Raw genomic sequence first — 21,764 nt, forward strand, 5'->3', positions numbered from 1 at the left:
AATAACCATCACAGAAGTAACTCTGAAGGCAGCAAGACAGTGAAAATCAATTTCCCCCTCTTCCCCCCAGCAGTTAGATGGAACCTTTAATCTCCACGAATCAAAGGAGGATGAAATAGATTTTGCTGAAAATTGCTGGGGTTACAGTCTGCAGAGTCTGAATTCACTAAGGGATCAAATGCTGATAAAAATGTGACCATCACCCCTGAGTAAAATAGGTGAGAAAAGGCACGATGAAATGCTTCTGCCCAGACAATAATGGAAAAGGAAAGACACGTAAGTTCTCAAAAGGTGGGAGTTCAAACCTGTACTCAGACTTGTCTGATCTTTGCTTTGGCTGTAGGAATAGCTTTTTTTTTTTCTTTTTAAATGAACTGTTATCAACCACCTTTTGAAGCTGTTCAAGTTAGTTAATAAAATTATAAAGATGCAAAAAGCTTCAGATAGAGATTTTATTTTTTGTCAGTGACAGACATTTGCCCCTTGTTAGCCAGATGCAGAGAAAAATCCCAAACCAAACCCAGAATTAATAGATGAGATCCCTCAGCATTAAGATAGGAAGGGCTGCTAATTATGTAATGCCTTAGACTAGAGGCTTGGGAAGGAAGTGTGCCATGGATAGGACTGTACCTATTAAAGTGAAAAGTAGCATTTGTCTTAAAGAAATAATCACTACCTGTTTTGTTCAGTACATTCTTGTTTCTGTGTGACAGATGCCCCCACTGTAATGACAGCTCAGACAGGAACAGAAACACCCTTTGTTCCTAATACTACTGGTTTCCTCCGCTGCTTCTTTGGCCCTACTGTGCCCTGCTTTTTCCAGACAGTGTTATCCCCTTTCTACAGCTCTGAGGACCTCACCTGCAAAGCCAGCACATTTCAGAGACTGCCTTTGGAAAGGGGCATGGTAGGCTTTGGTTAGCAGCCCTGTGCTCTGTGGCAGAAGGCCCCACTGTGGAGTCAGGAATGCCTCACACTCTGGGAGCTGAGGCACTGCCAGAGGTAACAACCACAATGGAAGCAGGAGGCCTCTGCTCATCTCCCTGTTCATGTGACTGGGAGCTCTGAGAGTCAATAACAAGTGGTAATAGACCATGAGACAGGATGGTAAGGTATAATTGTCTTCGCTCATAGAGACACTCCAGAAGCTGCTGCTGCAGCACACGGCTACTACACTGGTTCCTAAGCATGAGGTCTATTGTTAAGCTGGCATGAAAAGTATTTGTTATCAAAATGTATGTTACTCTTAACAGGGCAGTTAGAATGTCATAGATACCCTTAATTAATGTTTCAATATTCCCTTGCAGTCACAGAAAGTAATTTCATCTTGCTTCACATCTCATTGGTTAAAAGCCAGGAAACTTTACTTCAGAGTTTTTTGAAAAACTTGATTTTTTTTTATATAAAAAGAGGCATTTTTGACTAGAGAAAGATCCCCATTAAAATAAGCAAGAGGTCCAAATGTGAAATATACTTCAAATCTGGCTCAGAACAAAAACTCTGGTTAACTAAATTAGGAAAACTACAAATTCTCTGTATGCCAGGTAGAGCAGATGGTGTTAAAATTCTTCTTCAGCTTGTCTGGAACGAGAGCATTTCAGCTGCAGCAGCCTCTCCACCGTGTCTGCAATGGTTCTTTCCCCGTGCACTTTGTTGTCTCGGGTGCGGATATTCACTGTTCCCCCTGCCTTCTCCTTTTCGCCAACAACTAGAAACAATCAAGAGGCAAAGGAATTAACTTTTTTTTCACAATTCTGTCAGTTACTTGGAGAGCAGAGTTGCTCTATCAAAGGGCCTTCTACTCTTAATGGATCCCAGATGGTTTTTAGGCCAATGCTGGATCCCCAATTCACACAACAGGACTAACATGCCGCTTCAAATCATGTACTTCAGGATGAGTTTCTAATTTTTCCTGCTCTATTTCTTACTCTGAAATAGGCTTCTCTTATGCACGCATGCCAAGTTCAGAAGTGTACCACAGCTGAATGCAATGAAAACATATTTCTTTTGATAAAGCAGAAGCAAGAGCATAAATTATTGGGAGGATGGAAAATCACTTAAAATCTGACTGATAAAGGACAAGAGACTTCATATCTATCCCCATACCGCTGACGAGAACACAGCAAAAAGTATCAATAATGCCTTGGATCACAGTGATCTCCCTTCAGGGACAGTTATACAAGCCAGGAATGCCTATGATGTCAGCAGGAGGGGTTCTCTGCAGCGGAGGCTCTTAGGAACAAATTGACCTAAACCAGTGATTACAACTCTCTGCCTTGCTCACAGAATGATCAAATCCTGTAACAAAAGGGTCTGCCCAGTACAAGGAAACTAATACATTACCCAGAATAAAGTTATACTGTGCAAGCTGAGCGTTTCTTATCTTCTTGTTCAGTGTGCACCCAGGATCTACATCAACATCTGCCATAAATCCAGCATCATGAAACTGCTGCCTGACCTAAGGAAAAAAAATATTTAAACTGTCAGTACTGGATATTCATGACCATGAACTACTCATGACTTGTAGATTTAAACCATTTCAGATTACCTGAACCCTAAAACAAAGGCATTGTCATGGGTTCGGTATTGGAGATGAGCCCAGTTCATGAAACTAAAATACATTGGTTATCATGCAACTATTTACACAATAAACAAGTAAGCAGTGATGTGAACATCTAATGTTGGGCTGAGTAGTGATTTGATATTGTAAAAGGCAACAGGATGGTGGAGCTTACTGATTGTAAGAGATAATTTTATTTTTAAATTTTGCAGACTATTTTATTTATATATAATGTGCTTTAAAGAACTACAGGCAAAGGTTTACTGGATGCTAAATACGCAAAGACTCATTTTCATCTTTGTTAATGCTCTGCAAGAGGCACATGGCACATGGCCATGGGGGATTAGAATATGAAGGGTAGGACAGCTTTAAGCAAGAGAAAAACTAAGTTTTCAAAAAATAAAAGTCTCACGAAGATCAACATTTGTTATTCACGTATCCAAAATATAACTCAGGTCATCTTTAAGAGAACTACAACTTTGGCAGCTAATTTTGTATCACTGTGATATAAAAAATTACTCAATATAATATGCAAAGACTTGGAATATGTCTCTGAAATAAATACTATTAATCATTAGTAACTAAGTATTTCAGATCAGTACAATATACTGAAAACAAAGCCCTGAAACCATATACATCACCTTTTGGGCATACTCATCACACGCTGGTCCTACTGGTACCACCATTACTTGCTGTGGGGACAGCCAGAGTGGCCTTCAATAAACAAAACAAGTTTATACACCTTTCAGTGTTTTTTCAGTACAAAAAATACTATTTACAGAGAGGAATAAAATCTACACAAGAGACTCTTAAAGCCAGCTGCACAGATTGGGTTCAGAGGTGATGAGAGCCCTATATTCATTACAATATTTCCCCAAAAGAACTTAGTGTCTAAAAGGATTGCAGTGTGGGCATGAGCACTTGCTGACTGGAAGACTGCTGCTGTGTTTTATGACAGTAACACAGCCTAATTGATTGAGCTCATTCCTAACTAAGTACATGAAAACCTTTACTTTTGAGTCTTGTCATAATCAGAGGGGTCACTCCCACTGGGTTATTAACACAGGTAAAGTAGATCATCTACATAAATGACTCTACAACACAGTCTTGCTGCAAAAGCAGTTGGGATGCATATGCTGTGGACAGACTAGCTGTATGCTGTACCTGAACTGGCAGTATCATGTAGAATCTACCATATCTTGAATAATTTCATCTCTAAGGAAGGCAGTAAAGAAAAAACTGCCCTGTGCTGTTCCCAGGCATGTCACCCTAGCAAACACAGGGAACAAACAAACCACAATGACTCTCCAATACTTGGGGCTAATTTCTCTCCTACATGAAGAGTTTGCTTGGACTGGAATAATAACTTTTCAACATTACCATTTGCCTCCATAGTTCTCAGTTAGAATGGCAATCATTCTCTCCACAGATCCCAAGATAGCCCGGTGAATGATAACTGGTCTTGTCTTGTCATTGCCATCGTGGCTGTAAAGAAAAAACTTCTGTAAAGTTTTTTTTCTTGTTTCTTTTTCTTATGCCTCTAAGTGCCACTGCAGTTAGATTACACAGAAACTGAAACTACCAGCCCTTATGCTTACCTGACAAAGGTGAGGTTAAATCTGACTGGCAACTGGAAGTCAAGCTGAATTGTAGCACATTGGTGGTAGCGGCCAATGGCATCCTTAATCTGAATGTCAATCTGAGGAACAAAAAGACATAAAACTTTTACAGTTAAGAGACAAGAAAATTCATTGTCTCTGAAAACAAATTCATTGTCTTGAGATGGAAAGTTTCACTCAATGCAGAGGAATTCTATGCAATTTTAGACACTGTAGTTTTACTTCAGTCTTCATTAGGGTTTAAGTGATTTGCAGGTTCCGATGCAAAAGATGCTAGAGCTAAAACAGGGTGAGTAACTAGAGAGATAATATATCAGGGGAGAACTACATTTAATGTCTCAGACTACATTTTGTGAGTTTCAGTCTGGAACTTTCATAAGCCTTTTCACTGAGTGAATACAGCAGAAGGTAAATGCAGGACTGAACATGTCTCCCCACAAATGCAATTTCTTCAGCCTCAAAGTGGCAAATTTACATTTCTTTATTATGTAATATTTGAAGACTTTGTAACTTGTGTTAGAAAGTCAGGGCATGAACACGGGACAAGAATCTGTTAAACAGCCCACTTGACAGCAGGAACTCCTATGGATCAGTAACACTTGCTCTGACCTACAAGTCAAGCCTGTTCTTTTTGATCTAACACTTAAATCCCGAGTACACTTGTGACAACTTAGACAGAGAAGGCTTATAAAAAGGAACAGACTTATAGTGTCCTGACCTTATTTTTTGCTCCTGACCTTAAGTTGCTCACTTACTTATCACTTTGCCAGTATATATCAGGCTATATATTGAGGCAGTATGCCTTACTATAATTTATTTAATAAACAAACAGATCAGTGTTTTAACAACTCAAGATCTAGATGTCTTTTAATCCTGCATCCAGAATTCACTTAATTGGAATTCAGCTTGTCACCAAAGAGCTTCTAATCAAAATAAATTATTTGCAACTTAATTTCAAATCCAGACTGTATGAAGAGCAAGTGTAAGATTAATGTTAATAAAGGTTCCTGTATATTTGTCTTCCTTCAATCAAATACGGAAATTACTAAATACCACCTGCTATAACACATTTTACCTACAAGACACAAACCAAAACTGATTCAAGTGGCATACAAATAGAGAAATCAGAACCAGCTTACTAGATGGTAACACAAATGAGATGAACATTTACTAGATGAGAACACAAATATAAATGTAACGTAGGTGTATTAGGGAAAGATTTAAAAGCCATTTCATAATGCTCTGTGTCCTTGCATGCAAAGACAACAATGACATTTCTAAAAAGCCCTACTTAATCTGTCCAAACTGAGGAGACTGTTCTTAGGAAACCCAACAAGTTTTCATGATCAATGCATGGAGATTTTTGAATTTCCAAAACCCACCAGTAACTCAATGCAACTTGGAAGCGTGTAAAGGAATAAAAATTTGTTTAACAAGTTTACTTTTGGTTTTCTCCCGACTTAATATTCACATACTGGTGAAAGGATTATTTCCAATGCAGAAGTTGCTCTGCTAAAACAGGTCTTACAGTGCCACCTTGTGTTCATTTCACCCACTAAACCAGCCAGCTGTTTAAGCAGTAGACAAATATTTTATTCATGTTAAATTAACTAAAAGAGTGTTAAAGCAGTTAAAACTATGTGAAAACCAGGATCACAGAAGATTATTTCTCTCTCAAGTATGTTAGAGTTTACACATCTGGAAAAACCTAGAATTTCCGTCAGACAGCATATTAAAATGGGACAACAACAAAAAAATTCCTTTCTTCCTCTTCCCAGCCTTTTGCCTTGCAAACAGAATTGAAAGCCAAATCCAGCTAGGGGTTAGCACCACACTAACCTTAGGTCCATAGAAAGCTCCATCACCAGGGTTTAACTCCCACTTCTCACCAAAGGCATTGAGGCTGTTTTCAAGTTGCTGGAGATAAAGGACACACACAGTATTTCTTTACACATAATAATTTCAGGACAGCCAGCTACTACAAATAGGTGATTCCAAATTCCCACTACTTCTCAATTACTGCTGAAACACATTTATTTTCTGAAAAAGGGAAGAGGAACCACCAAAGACCTTCTGGAAGAGGACCGGCAAAAAACAAAAAATAAATTGTGTCCAAATTTAAACACACAAAATTAATGCACTCATTTTGGAAGAGGCCAAACAAGCACCAGCTGAGATACAAGAACTTTTTATACAAAATTCAAAGTTTGTAGTTAATGCTGAGATGAAATCTGCCCTGGTACACCAAATGTCTATTCCTGCCCTATCTTCTCCCCAGCACTACACCTGCAGTGACCAACTCCATCCCTTTCACCCTCACTTTTGGAAGATGGCTTTAAGTCTATTACAGGGGCTGCCAGATTTTATTCTCTTCCTCCTTTTTAATTATCAAAAGGAGACAAGGAGAAAGATTTCATTTGATGCTTACATGGAGACTGCCTCTATACTGAGAGCAAACTATTTATAGCAGCTAGAGTGAACTGAAGGCAGTTATCCAAGTCATGTTGCTCACGCCCAGCCCAACTTCACTATACCTCCCAGAAGGCAGTAAGTTCTTACAGAAGAGACAGCCTTACATCATTGAAAAGAACAAGACTACTATTTTACCTTTTCAGCTTGATTCCACACTTCAATATCTCCCAGGTACTTTTCAGGACGAGTGGAGAGATTCAGTTTAAATGAAAATCCAAAGACATCATACACAGTACGCAAGAACTCCAGACAGCTTTTTATCTCCTCTTCAATCTTGATGACAATAGAAATCATGTCTCAAATACTGAAATTTCAGTTTACTTGATTATAATACCCAGTTTCATTTATCAGCAGCCCCCACCTGCTCCATAGCACAGAAGATGTGAGCATCATCCTGCTGGAACCGGCGTACTCGGGTGAGTCCTGTGAGAGCTCCTGACAGTTCGTTGCGATGCAGGACACCAAAATCTGCCAACCGCAAAGGCAGCTCACGCCACGACCTCGGGCGATGGTCAAACATAAGGCTGAAAGAAAAGTTTGTTACTTAAAGCTCATTGAGAACTTAAAATTTGCAAAGAATAGCCAGGGAGAAGCAGCCAGTGATGAAGCACGTGCCCCTAAGGCAATCAGTGTAATCTGACTGACAGAGTCTTCAGTCTTATCTACATTTGTCAGGAAAACAATCTCACTTTACAGCTGGTGGGCCTTCCCCTCCTCATATAGAGGAGATAAAACAGCTCCCAAAACTGAGCATTAGAAGCTGAATGCTTGAACTGCCACAAAACTGGCAATGCCCCTGTAATGATGGGGTGACTCTAATGATATTAAAATGACATGACATTTCTCAGTGTCTCAAGTGAAGAAAGCATGTAGACAGCAAGACATGTAATTACATCATTACTGACAAAATGAATAAGGCTGGAGATAGTCTTCTTTATATTTACACAGGCAAAGGAAGCAGAGGGGATTTGTTTGGTTTTTGTTTTTTTTTTTTTCAGTCAGCACAATCTCTGGTAAACTGAATTTGCTATCTATTTACCAGTGTCCTGGGCAGTTCATAGGCTTCAGAGCAAAGATTTCTTTCTCCACTTCAAAGGAAAACATATTCTCACTGTAATGCTGCCAGTGCCCTGAAGTCATCCACAGTTTGCTGTTGAAAACATTTGGAGTGACAACTTCCTGGAATCCACGTTTTCGATACTCACTCTAGAAATGGGCACAGTACATAAAATAAGTAATAAAGAAAGCAAAGGTAAGCACAGGCTCTGATCTACTACCATAGAAATATAAAAATTATGCCATATGAAAGGGAGAAAGGAAGACAAAACTTCAAATTGGGTGTGCCAGCATGCATCCCTTCCACCACCCTTCCCCCAAACAGTTTCTTGCAAGAACAAGTCTCCTCCCTGCAAGCAATGCAGCAGTCTCTAATTACTCAAGGATCCTTGATATATTACACTGCAGCCCAAATATACAGTAATGACACAGACTTCAAATATTACCACAGGAAGATCAGAGTTATTTTCCTGTATGTATTTTCAAAACGAATAGGTCTACAACATCAAATTATGTATGTTTATTAAAACAAATCAATATGCATCAATGGAACAGCAGTAGTGTGAGCTTAGCCCTGCTATTAGATACTGAAGAATTCCTATGACAAAGCACCTTTATCACAACTTTAACTACAGGTATAAAGTACTGAAAAAACATAATTTTACAGAGATTGTGATAAGACCAACTCAAAGAAACAAAGAAACACTTCTTTAGTTCCATGGCTCACACAACTAGAAAATACCTTATAATGAAGGGCTGTTAATACTGTTAAATGTAGCATGCTGTTAAGTGTTTTTTTTAATTACCCAATTTCTCCTACAAGATTTCCAAAAGATATCACTTACCCGTATAAATTCAATTAATGTGTTATAAATATAAGCTCCCTTCGGCATGAAAAAACAGCTACCAGGGCTGAGCTCATGGAAGAAAAACAGTTCTTGGTCCTGCAGGAAAATATTACTTTAAAAACATAGTATTTGCACCCTAACTTTTTCACTTAACATTCACACATGAATTGCTACTGACTGGGCATCACTAATCAGAGTTTCAAAAAGAGAAATATGGGAAAAAGGCGATATCCAATACGCCAGATGCATTTTCACTAGTATTTTTTTGTCTGTCAGCAGTTACAGCGGAAGGAAATCATTACTGATGTGCCAAAACTTTACACTGAACTCCCAACTGTGCCCCCACAGCTCCCTCTGCACACTGACAAGTAAATGTTTTGTTCTGCTTCTGCAGCTCTCTAATTATCTGCACTTAAACTGAATGTGTGAACTACAGCTGGTTAATGTTGTTACAAACTGTGCACACACCTAAGGTCTTCATACGGGGAATTCTTCAGTATTTTGTCATGATGTACGACCCGCACTTTAACCCTGTCCAGAACTATCAGTTACTTATCTGACAGGGGTTTCCATCTGAAAAAACAAACCCAGAAACAAGCCAACTGAAAAACACAGCTGTATACTGCAGATTCTGAAGTCATGCAGAAGGAAATAACTGCATGAGCAGGCTGCAGCAAACCATAGGAATGAGCATTCCGGACTGGAGCATTCATGGGATGCAGACTGAAGTCTTTATATTCTGTTCTGACCAATGTGTACAATAAGGTGGTCATTGTGTTTACAGCATTAAAAAGTTATTTATTTTAGGACTTTAATGCTTGCAAGAAAAGCAGTTGACTTCACAATCCAATTGAAAATAAAATTGTGTCACACCTTGGTTGTGGCAGCAAGTATAGGCTGTCTTAAAGATGCTTTCAATTTAATATTCACACAGTGCTTTTGAAATACACTACCAGAAAAGCTGTCTCACCCGCCCAATTTTTCTGTGATCTCTGCTTTTAGCCTCCTCCTGGAATTTCTCCCACTCCTTCAGCATTTTTGTATCTGGAAATGAAATTCCATAGATCCTCTGGAGGGATTCCATATCGGCCTTGCCTTCCCAATAGGTAGAAGAATTCTGCATGCAAAAAAGAAATGAAACATTGAAGAAAAGGAGAAGCCTCCACATTTTACTATTTCTAGTGGCCATGAAAAGGCATGCAATTATTATTAAATCATTACTGTGGAACAACAAAGGCATGAAGAGAAATTTAATGTGAAATTCAGAGCACAAATTGGAAAAATCCTTAAAGGTAAATACAGTAAGTAGAAATGGTTTCAGGTCTTGTCTTTTTTAAAAACCTATCTTCCTCGTATCTACCTCGTAGCTATTCACTAATAGCTGTAACCATCAGCTCAGCAAAAACTATCAACTCTAATTGACACAGTTCAGGCAAACCTTAAACAGAACTCACACTCCTGTGCAGGTCCTGGACACCTAATTTGGCTTCACATGTGAGTACCATTCTAGCATACAACATTTTCAGTATGTAACACCAAGTTTTTGGCCAGGTTACCCACTTCACAGTACATTCCTGACTAAGCCCAAAGACAGCAAAGCAGCTGAAGTGTGGCAGTGAAGACATTTGTCTAAGGCAGCACTTACCTTATGAATTTTTATGGTCTTTATCTTGCCAGTATGTCTGACATGAGGACCTCTGCATAAATCTATCAGGGGACCACACCTAAGAAAAGGAAAGCATTTATTTGGTATATTTAATCCTAGAACCATAAATCCAGTAATATTATGATCCATACATAATTACCTGTATACTGTAGTAGTTGGGGTATTGACCTTCTCATTCAGAATGCGACACTTGAATTTATTATACTGAGAAGAAAAGCAGCACATGTACTTGTTAATTCCTTGATAAAAAAAAGAGAAGTGGCCAACAGTTTAAATTATTTGCAAACATGATGCCATGTTGCATCAGAACAGGCCTGTGAAAGAGATTGACAGGAGGGCAGACAGTAGTGAAGCAAGGTGCAAGTAGTGAAGCAAGTGAAGCAAGTGAAGAGAGCAGGCTGTGCAATCTCTGTCCTCACAGGTTTTGAAGGCCCAACTGGACAAATCCAGGAAACCTGGTCTGACCTCAGTGTCTCCATGTCTGACCCCATGTCCTGGGGTCTGGACTGGAAACCTATGGAGGCACCTTCCAACCTGAATGATGCTATGATTCTCTTGATGTCCTAATACTGAAAACTCATAGACGTCTATCTTGGGAATGCCAAATAATTACTTGCAGTTAGATACTAGAGAGAAAGGGTTAGATTTTAGTGTTGCTTGGACTCTCGTAGAATAGAAGTCCTTATTCTAAAAAATGCTTTATGAAGCTTTCTGAATGCAGCAGTAACATATGCAGTCCCAGTATCACCACAGACAAGATAACACAACATAACTGCATACACAATATGCTGCAGATTTACATTTCTGGGAAGTAAATAAAGAATATGGCTTCACAGAACTTAGTTAGATTACCCTGGGGAAGAATGAGCATTCTCACAGTTTTAGAAAATCAGAATGCCTGCTTCCAAGAACCTAAGAACTACTTTCCTTTTCTTTTTAAATATCACAAGTGAGTTTCTAAGAACGTATCATCTTAAAAATTTAATTTGATACACTTTCTTCTACCACTAAAAAAACATGCCCTGAAATTATAAATACTTAAAAGACTGATTGCATGAGGGTAGAAACAACCTTTTGTAACAGCCCACCTTAAACATTTCAAGCAGTGTTTCCTTCTTAACTTCCAGTCTTTCAAAGGCTTGCTTTTCCTTCATTATCTTTTTGCATAATGTTTCCAAAGCAGAGAAGTCATTGCTTGATACACCCCTAAAATAAACACACACAGAGAAGTGAGTAATTTTTGCTTTCATTTGCAATTTGTGATCCAGGTGCAATGCACAAACTTTGGTTGGACATCCTGCAAAAAACCAAAGCCATCTGCAGCAGTACATATGACTTTTTCTAGGAACAAGTACACAGCAGAAATTTTGCTGTGACTGCCACCCACTCCCAGCTCCTAAAAAAAGAAAAATACAAAACCTACCCTTCCTCAAGAAACATGTCATAATAAAATCCATTTTCTATTGGTGGGCCATAGCACAAACAGCCACCATAGATTCGTTCCATAGCTTCACCCATTATGTGAGCACTTGAGTGCCAGTAGACCTAACAGAAGTGAAAAAAGAAGGGATCAGTCTGAATACACACAATACATTTCCAATTTTTTTATTTAAAACCTTTTCTGAAAACACTTGCTTCCAAGGATGCTTGAAGCACGTCCCACATTAGAGCAGTGTGCAGAATAGGAGTGACCTGCCCAGCAGCACTCTCATCCTCAGCATCAATGTTTCCAAAAAGCAGCATTTCCACCAGAAAACTGGAAATGGAAAACTTATATTCTGGTAGCAAACAATTCTTACTTTCAACTACTGCTAACATTATGTAACTATTGTCAAGAAGCTAAATTCAGAAACCTTTATTTCTACAAACTTTAATCAATTAGATCTGCATAATGATCAAAAGATGTGCTTCAACATAAGGCTGTGGTTCTAATCTTGGAATCTTATGCATGAGAAATCCTGCACACTCCATCTTGTAGAACATCTGAGGTTTTGACAAAACCAAATCTCTTAACTTCAAGAAGTTAAGTCTGTCTTGGTTAGCACAAATTGAAATCATAAATTGGAAGCTGTCATTTAGCCAATATGAAAACCGTAAGTTTGAATGTAAGACTTCTGTGTTAAGTTTGACTGACAGCTTCTTCTACCAACTGATTTTTTTTTTCTTGAGAGACTATTCACAAATTTACTGGCTGTGCACATTTATCTGATTGAGTAGCCAAAATAAGAAAGTAATTACTTTTGCATACACAAAGAAAAAGAGCAGTCTACTAAATACTTTTATGGTTCTCCATAGAAAACATTTATGTACTCTGTTTTGTTCCCAAAATCAGTGCTGAAGATGTCAGTTCAAAAGACCTACTTTACATTAACATGAAGGCTGAAAATAAAAATTTTTAACAAGAACTACAGCAACAGCAAGCAGACTTGCCTACAAGTACACAGCAGAATGTACATTATCTATAGTACCACAACCCCTCTGGTAAGGAACTAAGAGAAAATGCAGATGTACCGAAAACACAAACTCGTTCTCTTAATTTTCTGAACAGAGTAAATATTTAAATAACTCCAAGAGCCTGAGTTAAATGTAAACCTGACACAAAAAACGTTATGGTGAAAGATACTCACTGCTTGAGCCTCTTCATCTTCAAATTTAAGCAGCTCCAAGGAACAGTCCTCCTCCAAAGGACGATCCAGATCCCAAACCACCTTGTTCACTTTGGCAATAACCGTGTTGTCAGCTAATCCCTGACTACAGAATAAACACAGAAGTACAATTATAAGAAGGGATATTTTGAAATCAGCAAGCAGAAGTTCCCATTTGCCCTCCAGTTTGAATAAGACTTTAGAAGTGCACAGAGTGGACATAATGTCATAAATAAATTCTAAATAAAGAACCAGTTTAGCCTGAACATTCATTAAAAATCCCACTTATATTCTACGCATATGGGAAGAAAACTGTGCTTAACCTTCACGCACATTTGACTCAGAAGCAGTGTCCTCCAAGTACAAACCTGACTTCACAACCCTATTGCAATACCACTTTCATAAAAGTTATCAAATACCCTTTTTGATATACTAGCTTTACTGTTTGTACCCACTAGGCAAAATACCCTTTTCATGATGCCAAATCACAGAAGCAAATAAGGTTTTGATGATATGGCACCTTATTATGGACAGGAAGGAAAAAAAAGAAACAAACAAAAAAATGAGACAAACAAACCAAAAAAAGTAATGAAAAAACAAACAAAAAACACCCCAAAACCCCATATTTTTCACCTTTAGGAATCACCCAATCTTGGCAATTTTAGCTGTCAGGGTGTTCACTGTGTATCCTGGAGATGTGTAACATTCCTTTTAACAGATATCTCCCATGCAAATAGAAGTGAAGAATACTCATACTGTTAAATTTCTCTGTAATCAATTGAAACATCACCCAACAGTCATCTTCCTCAGGTCACTGTAAATTGGTTTGCAGTGCTAACATTCCATTAGGTAGTTTATTAGCAAACCAGTTCTTAATGCAACAGCAGTACTTGGATGGAAAAACACGCTGTTAGAATGTGTGTAAAATACCTCAGTTTTATAATTATTTAATTTTAGAAGCTGCATCTTTACAAGGCAAAAGAAAATTGCACTCCCAAACTAAAACCCTACAGGTTACCTTCAGTTTATTGTATACAAGATACTTTGAGAAGACCTGAGATAAATGACAAAGAAATCTTACATTACTCATCCCCTTGAACTCACTGTCTGAAAATGAGTGTGTAGTATCACAGAATACAAACATACCTGATCCCACAAGCGATTTGATAAGGAGTAGTCTTCCAAGATTCAGCATCAACCTGCTTGCCATCAGGTAATGTAACTTTAATGGGTTTACTGTCATTTGCAGCTCTTTCTGCAAGGAGTGCATCGTGTTCAGCCTTAAGTTTATTGTACATCTCTAAACGCTCATTGATAAATGCAGGCCAGGGATTCAGCTGTATATAATAAAGACAAAGGAAAATGATTAATCTGACTATTAATCTGATAGCACATCAGGTCAAGAATGCTAATGCAACAGATATAATTTTCATAAGCAGCTATGTGATGATATCCACATTATATGTAACAAATAATCACCATTGTTTCAGTTTATGTATTATTAATTATGCCATAATACCACACGGCTACAGCTTAATGAAATCTCTACCACTGCATACCTGTTCAATAAACCACATATATTACCAAATAGCTACCCCACCTAATAAACTATACACGGACAAAAGCCAGCTAGAAAAGACTGTGTAAGTTCGAAGTAAAACAAGATACTTCTTACTAGGTCAAAAAACTGAGGGAACACTCTAGTCTGAGCCACCCAGACAGGAACTGGCTCCAGTTTAAACACGTGTAATGACGTCAGGACTATCCTGGCACAGCCAGGCATTTGGCTCAGGACCACTGCTGACTAGCAGCTGGCCGTCCGTGGAGTCAGAGGGATCTGTGTTTACCCACCACGAAGACGAAAACGACGAGAGCACCTTAAACAGGCTTTCTTCCCCTCAGAGATCTGCTGCCTGCTTCCCGCTGCAAAGAGGCACAGGGAAAAGCACCACCTAGCCCAGCTACGGGAATCTGACCTGTTCTATTACACCCATGCAACTTAATGTAAAAAAAAAACCAACAATGGCACTTCAAGGCACACTATCGGAGGCGTAACTGTAACGCCTGATAAAATACTTCGAAAAGACAAACTGTAGCAATGCCAGCAGCGCGCAGGGCAGCAACGAGGCCTCCGCATCCTCTTCCCCCCGCGGCCGAGGGGCTGCTCACCTCCGACCGCCCTCCATCGCCAGCCCCTTCCTTCATCTTCTTCTTCCCGCAGTCTGCTTTCTTCTCTTCTCCAGCGCCCACCTGCGGAGGGCGAGCACCATTCAGTCATGCCCCAGCAGTCCCTCACACCTAAGGCACTTTCCCTTCCTCCTGGCCCCATACACCGCGGAAAAGACCCGATCTCCTCGTCCCGCAAAGCCTACGCACCCCCACCTCCCTTCTCCTTTTCCCTGGGGTTACATCCCAACGCCCCTCGGAGCTGGGGGAATCCTCGGGAAGAGGCCGAGCTTCCCCCGGTTCCTGACAAGGCTGCGGCTCCGCGGGCCCACCTGGCTGTCAGTGCCCGCCATGGCCGCGCGGGGCCGCCCGGGAAGGGGCGGGCGCGGCCCGGCGCAGGCGCCGCTCGGCCCGCGGCTGATGCAACCGGGGCAGCCGCAGCGCCGACAGCGGAGCCGAGCGGGCCGTGGGGCTGTCCGGGCCCGCCCTGGGGTGGTGCCAACGAAGGCGGTCCGTGACGGGCTGTGAGGGATAGGAGTGGCTCACGCTCTGTCCGCTCTCGTAAGGAGCCGTCTGGAGCTCTGCTTGGTGTCGCGGGAAGAATCACAGAGCGAATTAAGTTGGAATCGAGTCCGACCTGTGAGCGTACGCTACCTTGTCAAGTAGACCACGGCGATAAGTGCCACGTCCAGTCTTTGCTTGGACATCTCCAGGGACGGTGACTCCACCACGGCTCTGTTCCAGTGGCAGCCGTTCCAGTGTGGAATCACCCTTTCTGTGGAGAAATTCCTCCCGATGTCCAGCCTAAAGCTCCCATGACGCAGCTGACGACCTTCCTCTTGATCTGTCAGTTGTTGTTTGGGAGAAGAGGTGGATTCGCACCTGGCTACGCCCTCCTGTCAGGGAGTTATGTAGAGCAATAAGGTCCCCCCTGAGCCTCCTTTTCTCCAAACACCCGCAGCTCCCTCAGCTTCTCCTCATCACACAGATCCCTTCCCAGCTCCACTTCCTTTCTCTGGACTCACTCCAGACCTCAGGAATACTTGGCTACCATTCCCTCTGACACAGATACTCAGTCAAGGATGGATCAGTGAATGGGAGTACTCTTTGCAAAAGAGAGTAAAATAAAAAAAAATCAGATTGACCACTGTCTGATTTCCCAGGGGAGGGGGCAAAAATATATGTATTAGAGATTTTGAAGTGGTTGTGTCAGACTTGAGCCACAGGAGCCCCTGTGCCTGTCTCAAGGGAAGCCTCAGCTCAGTGGCTTGGAAGCTACAAACAACTTTAAGGAAAGGATGTGATATTCAGGCATGGCTTTTGCTCTGCAACCATCTTTTCCTCCTCTCCTGCTGCTGTTCTCAGCTAATAGTAGTATTTTCATTTAGGAAGATTACTAGCTTGCAGCACAATCTCGTGGTGGCTGTGTACTCCCAAGGTTGCCAGACCCAAGGCCTTACAAGTGTTTGGTAACTTTGGGCATATTAGTACATCACTGAACTCATTTAATAGCTGAATTTAAGCAGGATGTTTTAACAGATTTCATGTTTTCAATAAATCCTGCCATAGCATCCTTCCTTTGAAGATAGTAAATCAGGGGTCAAGTCTTGCCTTGGACTTCTGCTGCCTGCAGAGGACCCAATACCACTTCTACCTCCTGGAACAGCTGTCTTCTCTTAATCTGCAGCACTGATTGGGTCCAAGAGTGTTCAAAATGTGCTCAGATGGATATCGGGGTACCTCAGCTTCCATGGACTTTAGTGCTATGAGCCAGAGTTTCAGGAAAAAAAGGAAGATTTTTTTATATTGCTTTCAAATACTGGTTATTTAGTGATGAAGGATCGTCAAGAGAATGTCACTGGGGTATTTGACCACAAATTTAGGAGCTTAAAAAATAATGAAAATATTTTATTCTATTTGTTAAAATATGAAATGGGAAGATGTAGTAAATAAGATCTTAAAGACAGACTCGGGCCTGGATCTGGACAGTTCATTTGTTGTCTGAAAGTAAAGTATGAACAACATAAATATTGGCAAATATATTTATTAAACAGCTAAATTTAATAATATATGTATCATCTTTTGTAGAAATACAATGTTTAGTAATACAAAGGACATTTGTTTTATAATACTAATCTGTATATTTGCAAATCTCCTAAAATCTTTTTCATGTAGACAAATTATAAGTGGCTAAGAGACAGAACATTGCAAAACTTACAGATAAATTATGTAAGGCCAAAATGAACAAAAATGCTGTTCAAGGGAAAAAGCTATTAAGTATTTAAAAAACAATTGGGAAACTGTAGAACTGTCTCTTATGCCAGAAGATGGCAGCAGAGAAACACACTGATCTCCTGCGACAAATTCCGCTCAGCTCTTGGCTTTAGGAAGTAGGTTTCATAGCAAAAAGCACAAAATTAAATGAATGTTTTACTGACTTCGCTCTCAAGCAGTGTAATTAATGATGTGCGACAAAATTCAGCCATGCTCTAATAGTGTAAATTGATTTCAGTGTGCTTTAATGATTATCAGCAATGAATAGATGTTTCTGGTTCATGAGATGTTGGGGAAAATGTGGTCAGAAATTTCTAATAGAATTGCAGGGTTACTTGGCTTATATTTCATTTAGGAAAACTAAAGATCAAAATGAAATCAAAATGCAAATAAAAATTTAGAGCAATGAATGTAACACACACCATTTACTTGCACCAGCTGCTCGAGGGAAACCATCTGACTTGTAATACAGCACTGGACTTTCTGTAAAATGTCTGGGTTTGTTTATATTTGTGTACATTAAATCAACTCTATTCATTGCAGAGTATTTACTAATTTCACAAACTCTGCGTTAATTTGAAAATGAAATTGTATGAATGTCACCCATTTACTTTGAGGGTTCAAAATATATCATTTGAATTCCAGGTCTAGTGGATTTCCATAAGCCCACTTCAAGCAGAGTTATTATCGCAAAATTAAGAAAACATAAATATATGAGAATCTCAGGTTAAAGAATTTAAATACTTTTGTCCAGTTTTGTCTTGTATTGGTTTCCCCTGCGTTAATGCAACAAAGCAGTAGATTTCTTAGAAATCTAGCATAACAGTCTTAGAAATGTATATTCAGAAATTGAAAAAAACGTGTGAAGGTAAATAAAAAAATAAATTTGACATTAAATTTAAACACTGTGAAAATGACTGAAGCCCTGACTCAAACTGGAACATGCTAAGAAAATGAAACCTAAGCCTTGACTTTTGATAGTAAATGATGGTGACTGGTGACTAATTACTAAAATACTTATCTTTTTAGGAGGACAAGAAAAAACATCTGATATTTCACACAAAAAAAGAGACAATTCTAGTTTGGTTCTATATCCATGGATGGCTTTATGTACAGCCACTATCATATGTAGTCTGTTAATCTTCATGCACCAAGAGGTTTGCCCAATTACTGGGCTTGTTTCTACTTTTTCCAGGAGAGATACACACTCATGCATGCTAGGGAGAAATTCCCCACTAACAGCAGAAATTCCAGACCTTTTGTAAACTGGAAACATACTTCACAGAGAAAGCCTCATGCCACCTCTGTCCCCCAGGATGCAGGTCCTCTCCACCTTTCCCTCCTACCCACTTCACACCTGCAGCAGTGTAGATAATACATTCAAATTACACAGGGTCAGTTTGTTCTCTATGGCCAGGCAGGTTTTCTGAGTAAAACATAATAAAGGTGTATTTTGTAAAATGAAGGAGACAACTGGTTTCATTGCTCATAGTTACAGGTGCTGAGATCAGAGGTTACAAATTCCAGGTGAAACTTCAAGCCAGAGTTCACTCCTTGACATCAGATGAGCATCAGACTTTTACTAGGAATCCTTGGGCCTTTTAAAGGAGGGAGATGCAGGGTGATTTTCCCTCCCTCCCTCCCTGTCTTTTTCTCCTTTCAATAAAACAAGATTTGGCTTTCTAGTTCTTCATAACAAATATACCAATTATAACTCATGTCTCATTTCCTCTGCATCTCAATTTTACTCAATTAGTCCACTTGATTAAAATGTTTTAGCATTTAGCATGTATAGCTGAGCCAATAATATTTTGTCTCACATCATAAAAAGTAGTACATGTGTGTCGCTAAAGGACACGGAATGATTCACATGAACACGTCTCAGTGGTACGACAGGAAAGGAAGTAACTTTATTTTCTGACTCCAGTATTTATAGATTCTCGACATTGACCAGGGATTGGATAACTAAGTTACCACCTTCCCAAGCACACTGGTCATGCAAAACATCCATCAAAAGGCGTTTCTTAGAAGGAATGTGTAAACAATTTATGTTTACAAGACTTTCATGGGAAAATAACTTAAACTATGAAAACATTATCAGAAGGTTTAGTTTTCAGTGTAACAGGTATGCATGCATTCAGACAAACTCAGCTCTTTCCTGTGTTCTTTTTATAGAGCTCAGACATGTCATTTTGGGGTGTGCATTGTTAATCAATTATTAATTTATATATCTAGGATTAAGGTACTTTTCCAAAATCCTACCTTTAGAATAAACTGTCTCTGCTTCACAGTATAAGAGCAGATTCCCCCTGTTCTGATTATATTTTCCAGTAAGATTTTCACTTAAAACTATTGTTGTTTTTCATTTAAAGCTTTTGTTTTGGATACTGGTCTCAGGAAAACATATGCTATCCGCAGTTATGACTGCCACTCTGGTCTCTACTCTCAGTCTTGTGACTGGCCTGAGCGATGTGGATCCCAAGCTCCTCTTCCATTTCCTGTTTGTAGGTTAACATCAAACAGTGAGGCACCAGTCATTTTACAAGGAAAATAAAATGTTAGCTATTTTGTATACTGAGGAGGAGGGGTGATAAAGAAAAAAATTAAAATCTCGTGCCCTTGACTGTCCTTAAACCCCATGTTAAAAATCACATTGATACATTTTATGCCAAACTTCTGAATCTTGGATGCATCCTTGGTTTTTACAACTAAATTAAAGCTAGCTTTTAATTTAACTGAGCATCACCAAGATATTGCACTGCATAAAACTTTTTTGCTTATATGTGCAATTTTCCAGAATACAAACTGCTTTATTTTTAACCTTTTTTCCCTAAAAAAAAAAAAAAATGGTTCATTTTAGTGTGCATTTCAGAATTCAAAGTCTGAGAATGTGAGTTTTGACAGATATGTTTGTAATGAAGGAATTCCCTTTTTTTTAAATAGATATCACTGATATTTTTTCCCTCAGAATAACATTTTCTTTTTCTGCAATGCAAGATCATGGCTGTATTTAAGTAATACCTATACAATCAGAAGATAAATTTCATAATTTCCAAAAAATTAAGAAATAATAATCATCAGAAAAAGAAAGAAAAAAAAAAAGGCAAAAACAATGCCTTGTCATAAAACCTTCCTGATACTCTTACCAGAAAATGAACTGATTGTCACATTACTGGGATCAAAGTGTTCCTCCTTCTTCTTGTGGGCCAAGTCCTCCATGCCATGGCATGACATGGCACATGGAGGAATTTTCTACATAATGCAATCAGAAGCAGGAAATGCTTTTTCCACTAATTTCCTGGGTACAGTCCATAACCTTTGATTTTCCAGACTCAATTTCTTATTCCAGGCAATATCTGTTATACTTCATAGCCCTGGAAATTATCTCCAGATATCAAAGGATAAAAAATACTTTGCATTATCTTCTGTTAATGCTTCATCTAACAATTTTGTGAGGAAATTGCAGTCAACACAGGGAATTCAGATACTGCATTCTAGGATTTGGTTGTCTTTACCATATTTTTCATTGCAGTTGTGACCTAATTTCACATATTTCCAGTGAAACTTTTTTTATTTGAAAAGTCTGTCCTTGGTTTCTCTATTTAGCTATGACTCAAATGTTCTGGTGATGTTCTTATTAACATCCCTTTTTAGTGATCTCTCATGGACACAATCCAGTAACATTGCTTCAAATAAAGGAACACATGACAGCTGATGAAAAGAGGTACATCATAACTGTGAATTTTGTCAGACCTCTTGTGACAAGTTATATAAAAGCTTTTTTCTTTGTATCATTTTCACTTGGAAGTATTTGGAATATTTCTAAAAATAGTACAAAACTGGTAAATTATTTCAAGGTTTTATAACTACAGGGATAGAGGACAGAGAATGCCTCAGTTAGCAGTAGCTGCCACGAGGTGGATTCCTGAGGGACTCCATTGTTAGCTGCAGGACAGAGGAAGAAGATATTCCTAGGGGACATACAAAGTTTAATTTATTCACCGTTCACCTAGAAGAATGGGATGGGATGTACTGGCAGTAGCATGGAACAGAAAACCAACTCATCACTGTCTTTGAGACATCTGATCTGTGTAGAAGGACCACAACATGTCTTTGCAGTCCTTTCTTTCCTAGACTAAGCAAACTTAATATTTTAATCTGCTATAGGAAACATGCTTCCAGACTCTGGTTCTGCCCTTCTCAACTCTCCAGTCTGTGATTTTCTAAAAACAATGATGCTTGAAACAAGCACAGTATTCCTGTAGAGCAGAGAATACTATTGCTCAGACCTGGCATAGAGCACTTAAGTTGATAGAACACCACAGAATCACTCATTCAGCTTCTGTTGGTGGCTTGTTAGGATGAGCGGCTCCATTCCATAGTGTGTCCTGCTTTTTTCTGTACACTTCCCTGAACAGAAAAGTACTGGGCAGTAGCATATTTTTTCTTTGATTTCAA

At 39.2% G+C, this 21,764-nt stretch overlaps 1 protein-coding gene across 1 annotated transcript; it reads right to left on the bottom strand.

Annotated features, from left to right (window-relative positions):
* Positions 1 to 438: 438 nt before the first annotated feature.
* TARS1 (threonyl-tRNA synthetase 1) lies at positions 439 to 15,472 on the bottom strand. The gene is made up of 19 exons (XM_005527989.3): positions 15,365 to 15,472; positions 15,036 to 15,116; positions 14,013 to 14,203; positions 12,849 to 12,972; positions 11,645 to 11,766; positions 11,310 to 11,427; positions 10,361 to 10,425; positions 10,201 to 10,279; positions 9,526 to 9,672; positions 8,553 to 8,651; positions 7,691 to 7,857; positions 7,013 to 7,175; positions 6,787 to 6,924; positions 6,019 to 6,096; positions 4,159 to 4,259; positions 3,941 to 4,045; positions 3,202 to 3,274; positions 2,344 to 2,458; positions 439 to 1,708 (listed from the first exon to the last, which is right to left on the bottom strand). The coding sequence occupies exons 1-19, from the start codon at positions 15,383 to 15,385 to the stop codon at positions 1,560 to 1,562; spliced, it is 2,136 nt and encodes a 711-aa protein (XP_005528046.1). The 5' UTR covers positions 15,386 to 15,472; the 3' UTR covers positions 439 to 1,559.
* Positions 15,473 to 21,764: the final 6,292 nt, after the last annotated feature.

Source organism: Pseudopodoces humilis, chromosome 4 (assembly GCF_049639895.1).
Source record: "Pseudopodoces humilis isolate 2021_Gansu_Grassland_sample_001 chromosome 4, ASM4963989v1, whole genome shotgun sequence".
NCBI lineage: Eukaryota > Metazoa > Chordata > Aves > Passeriformes > Paridae > Pseudopodoces > Pseudopodoces humilis.

Excerpts from the sequence above, each read along its gene's own strand:
- TARS1 (XM_005527989.3), bottom strand. The coding sequence starts at position 15,385 with ATGGCGGGCACTGACAGCCAG. Across the intron at positions 10,280-10,360 it reads CCAACTACTACAGTATACAG|GTGTGGTCCCCTGATAGATT; the intron begins GTAATTATGTAT and ends TCCTTTTCTTAG. Across the intron at positions 4,046-4,158 it reads TTTAACCTCACCTTTGTCAG|CCACGATGGCAATGACAAGA; the intron begins GTAAGCATAAGG and ends TTTTCTTTACAG.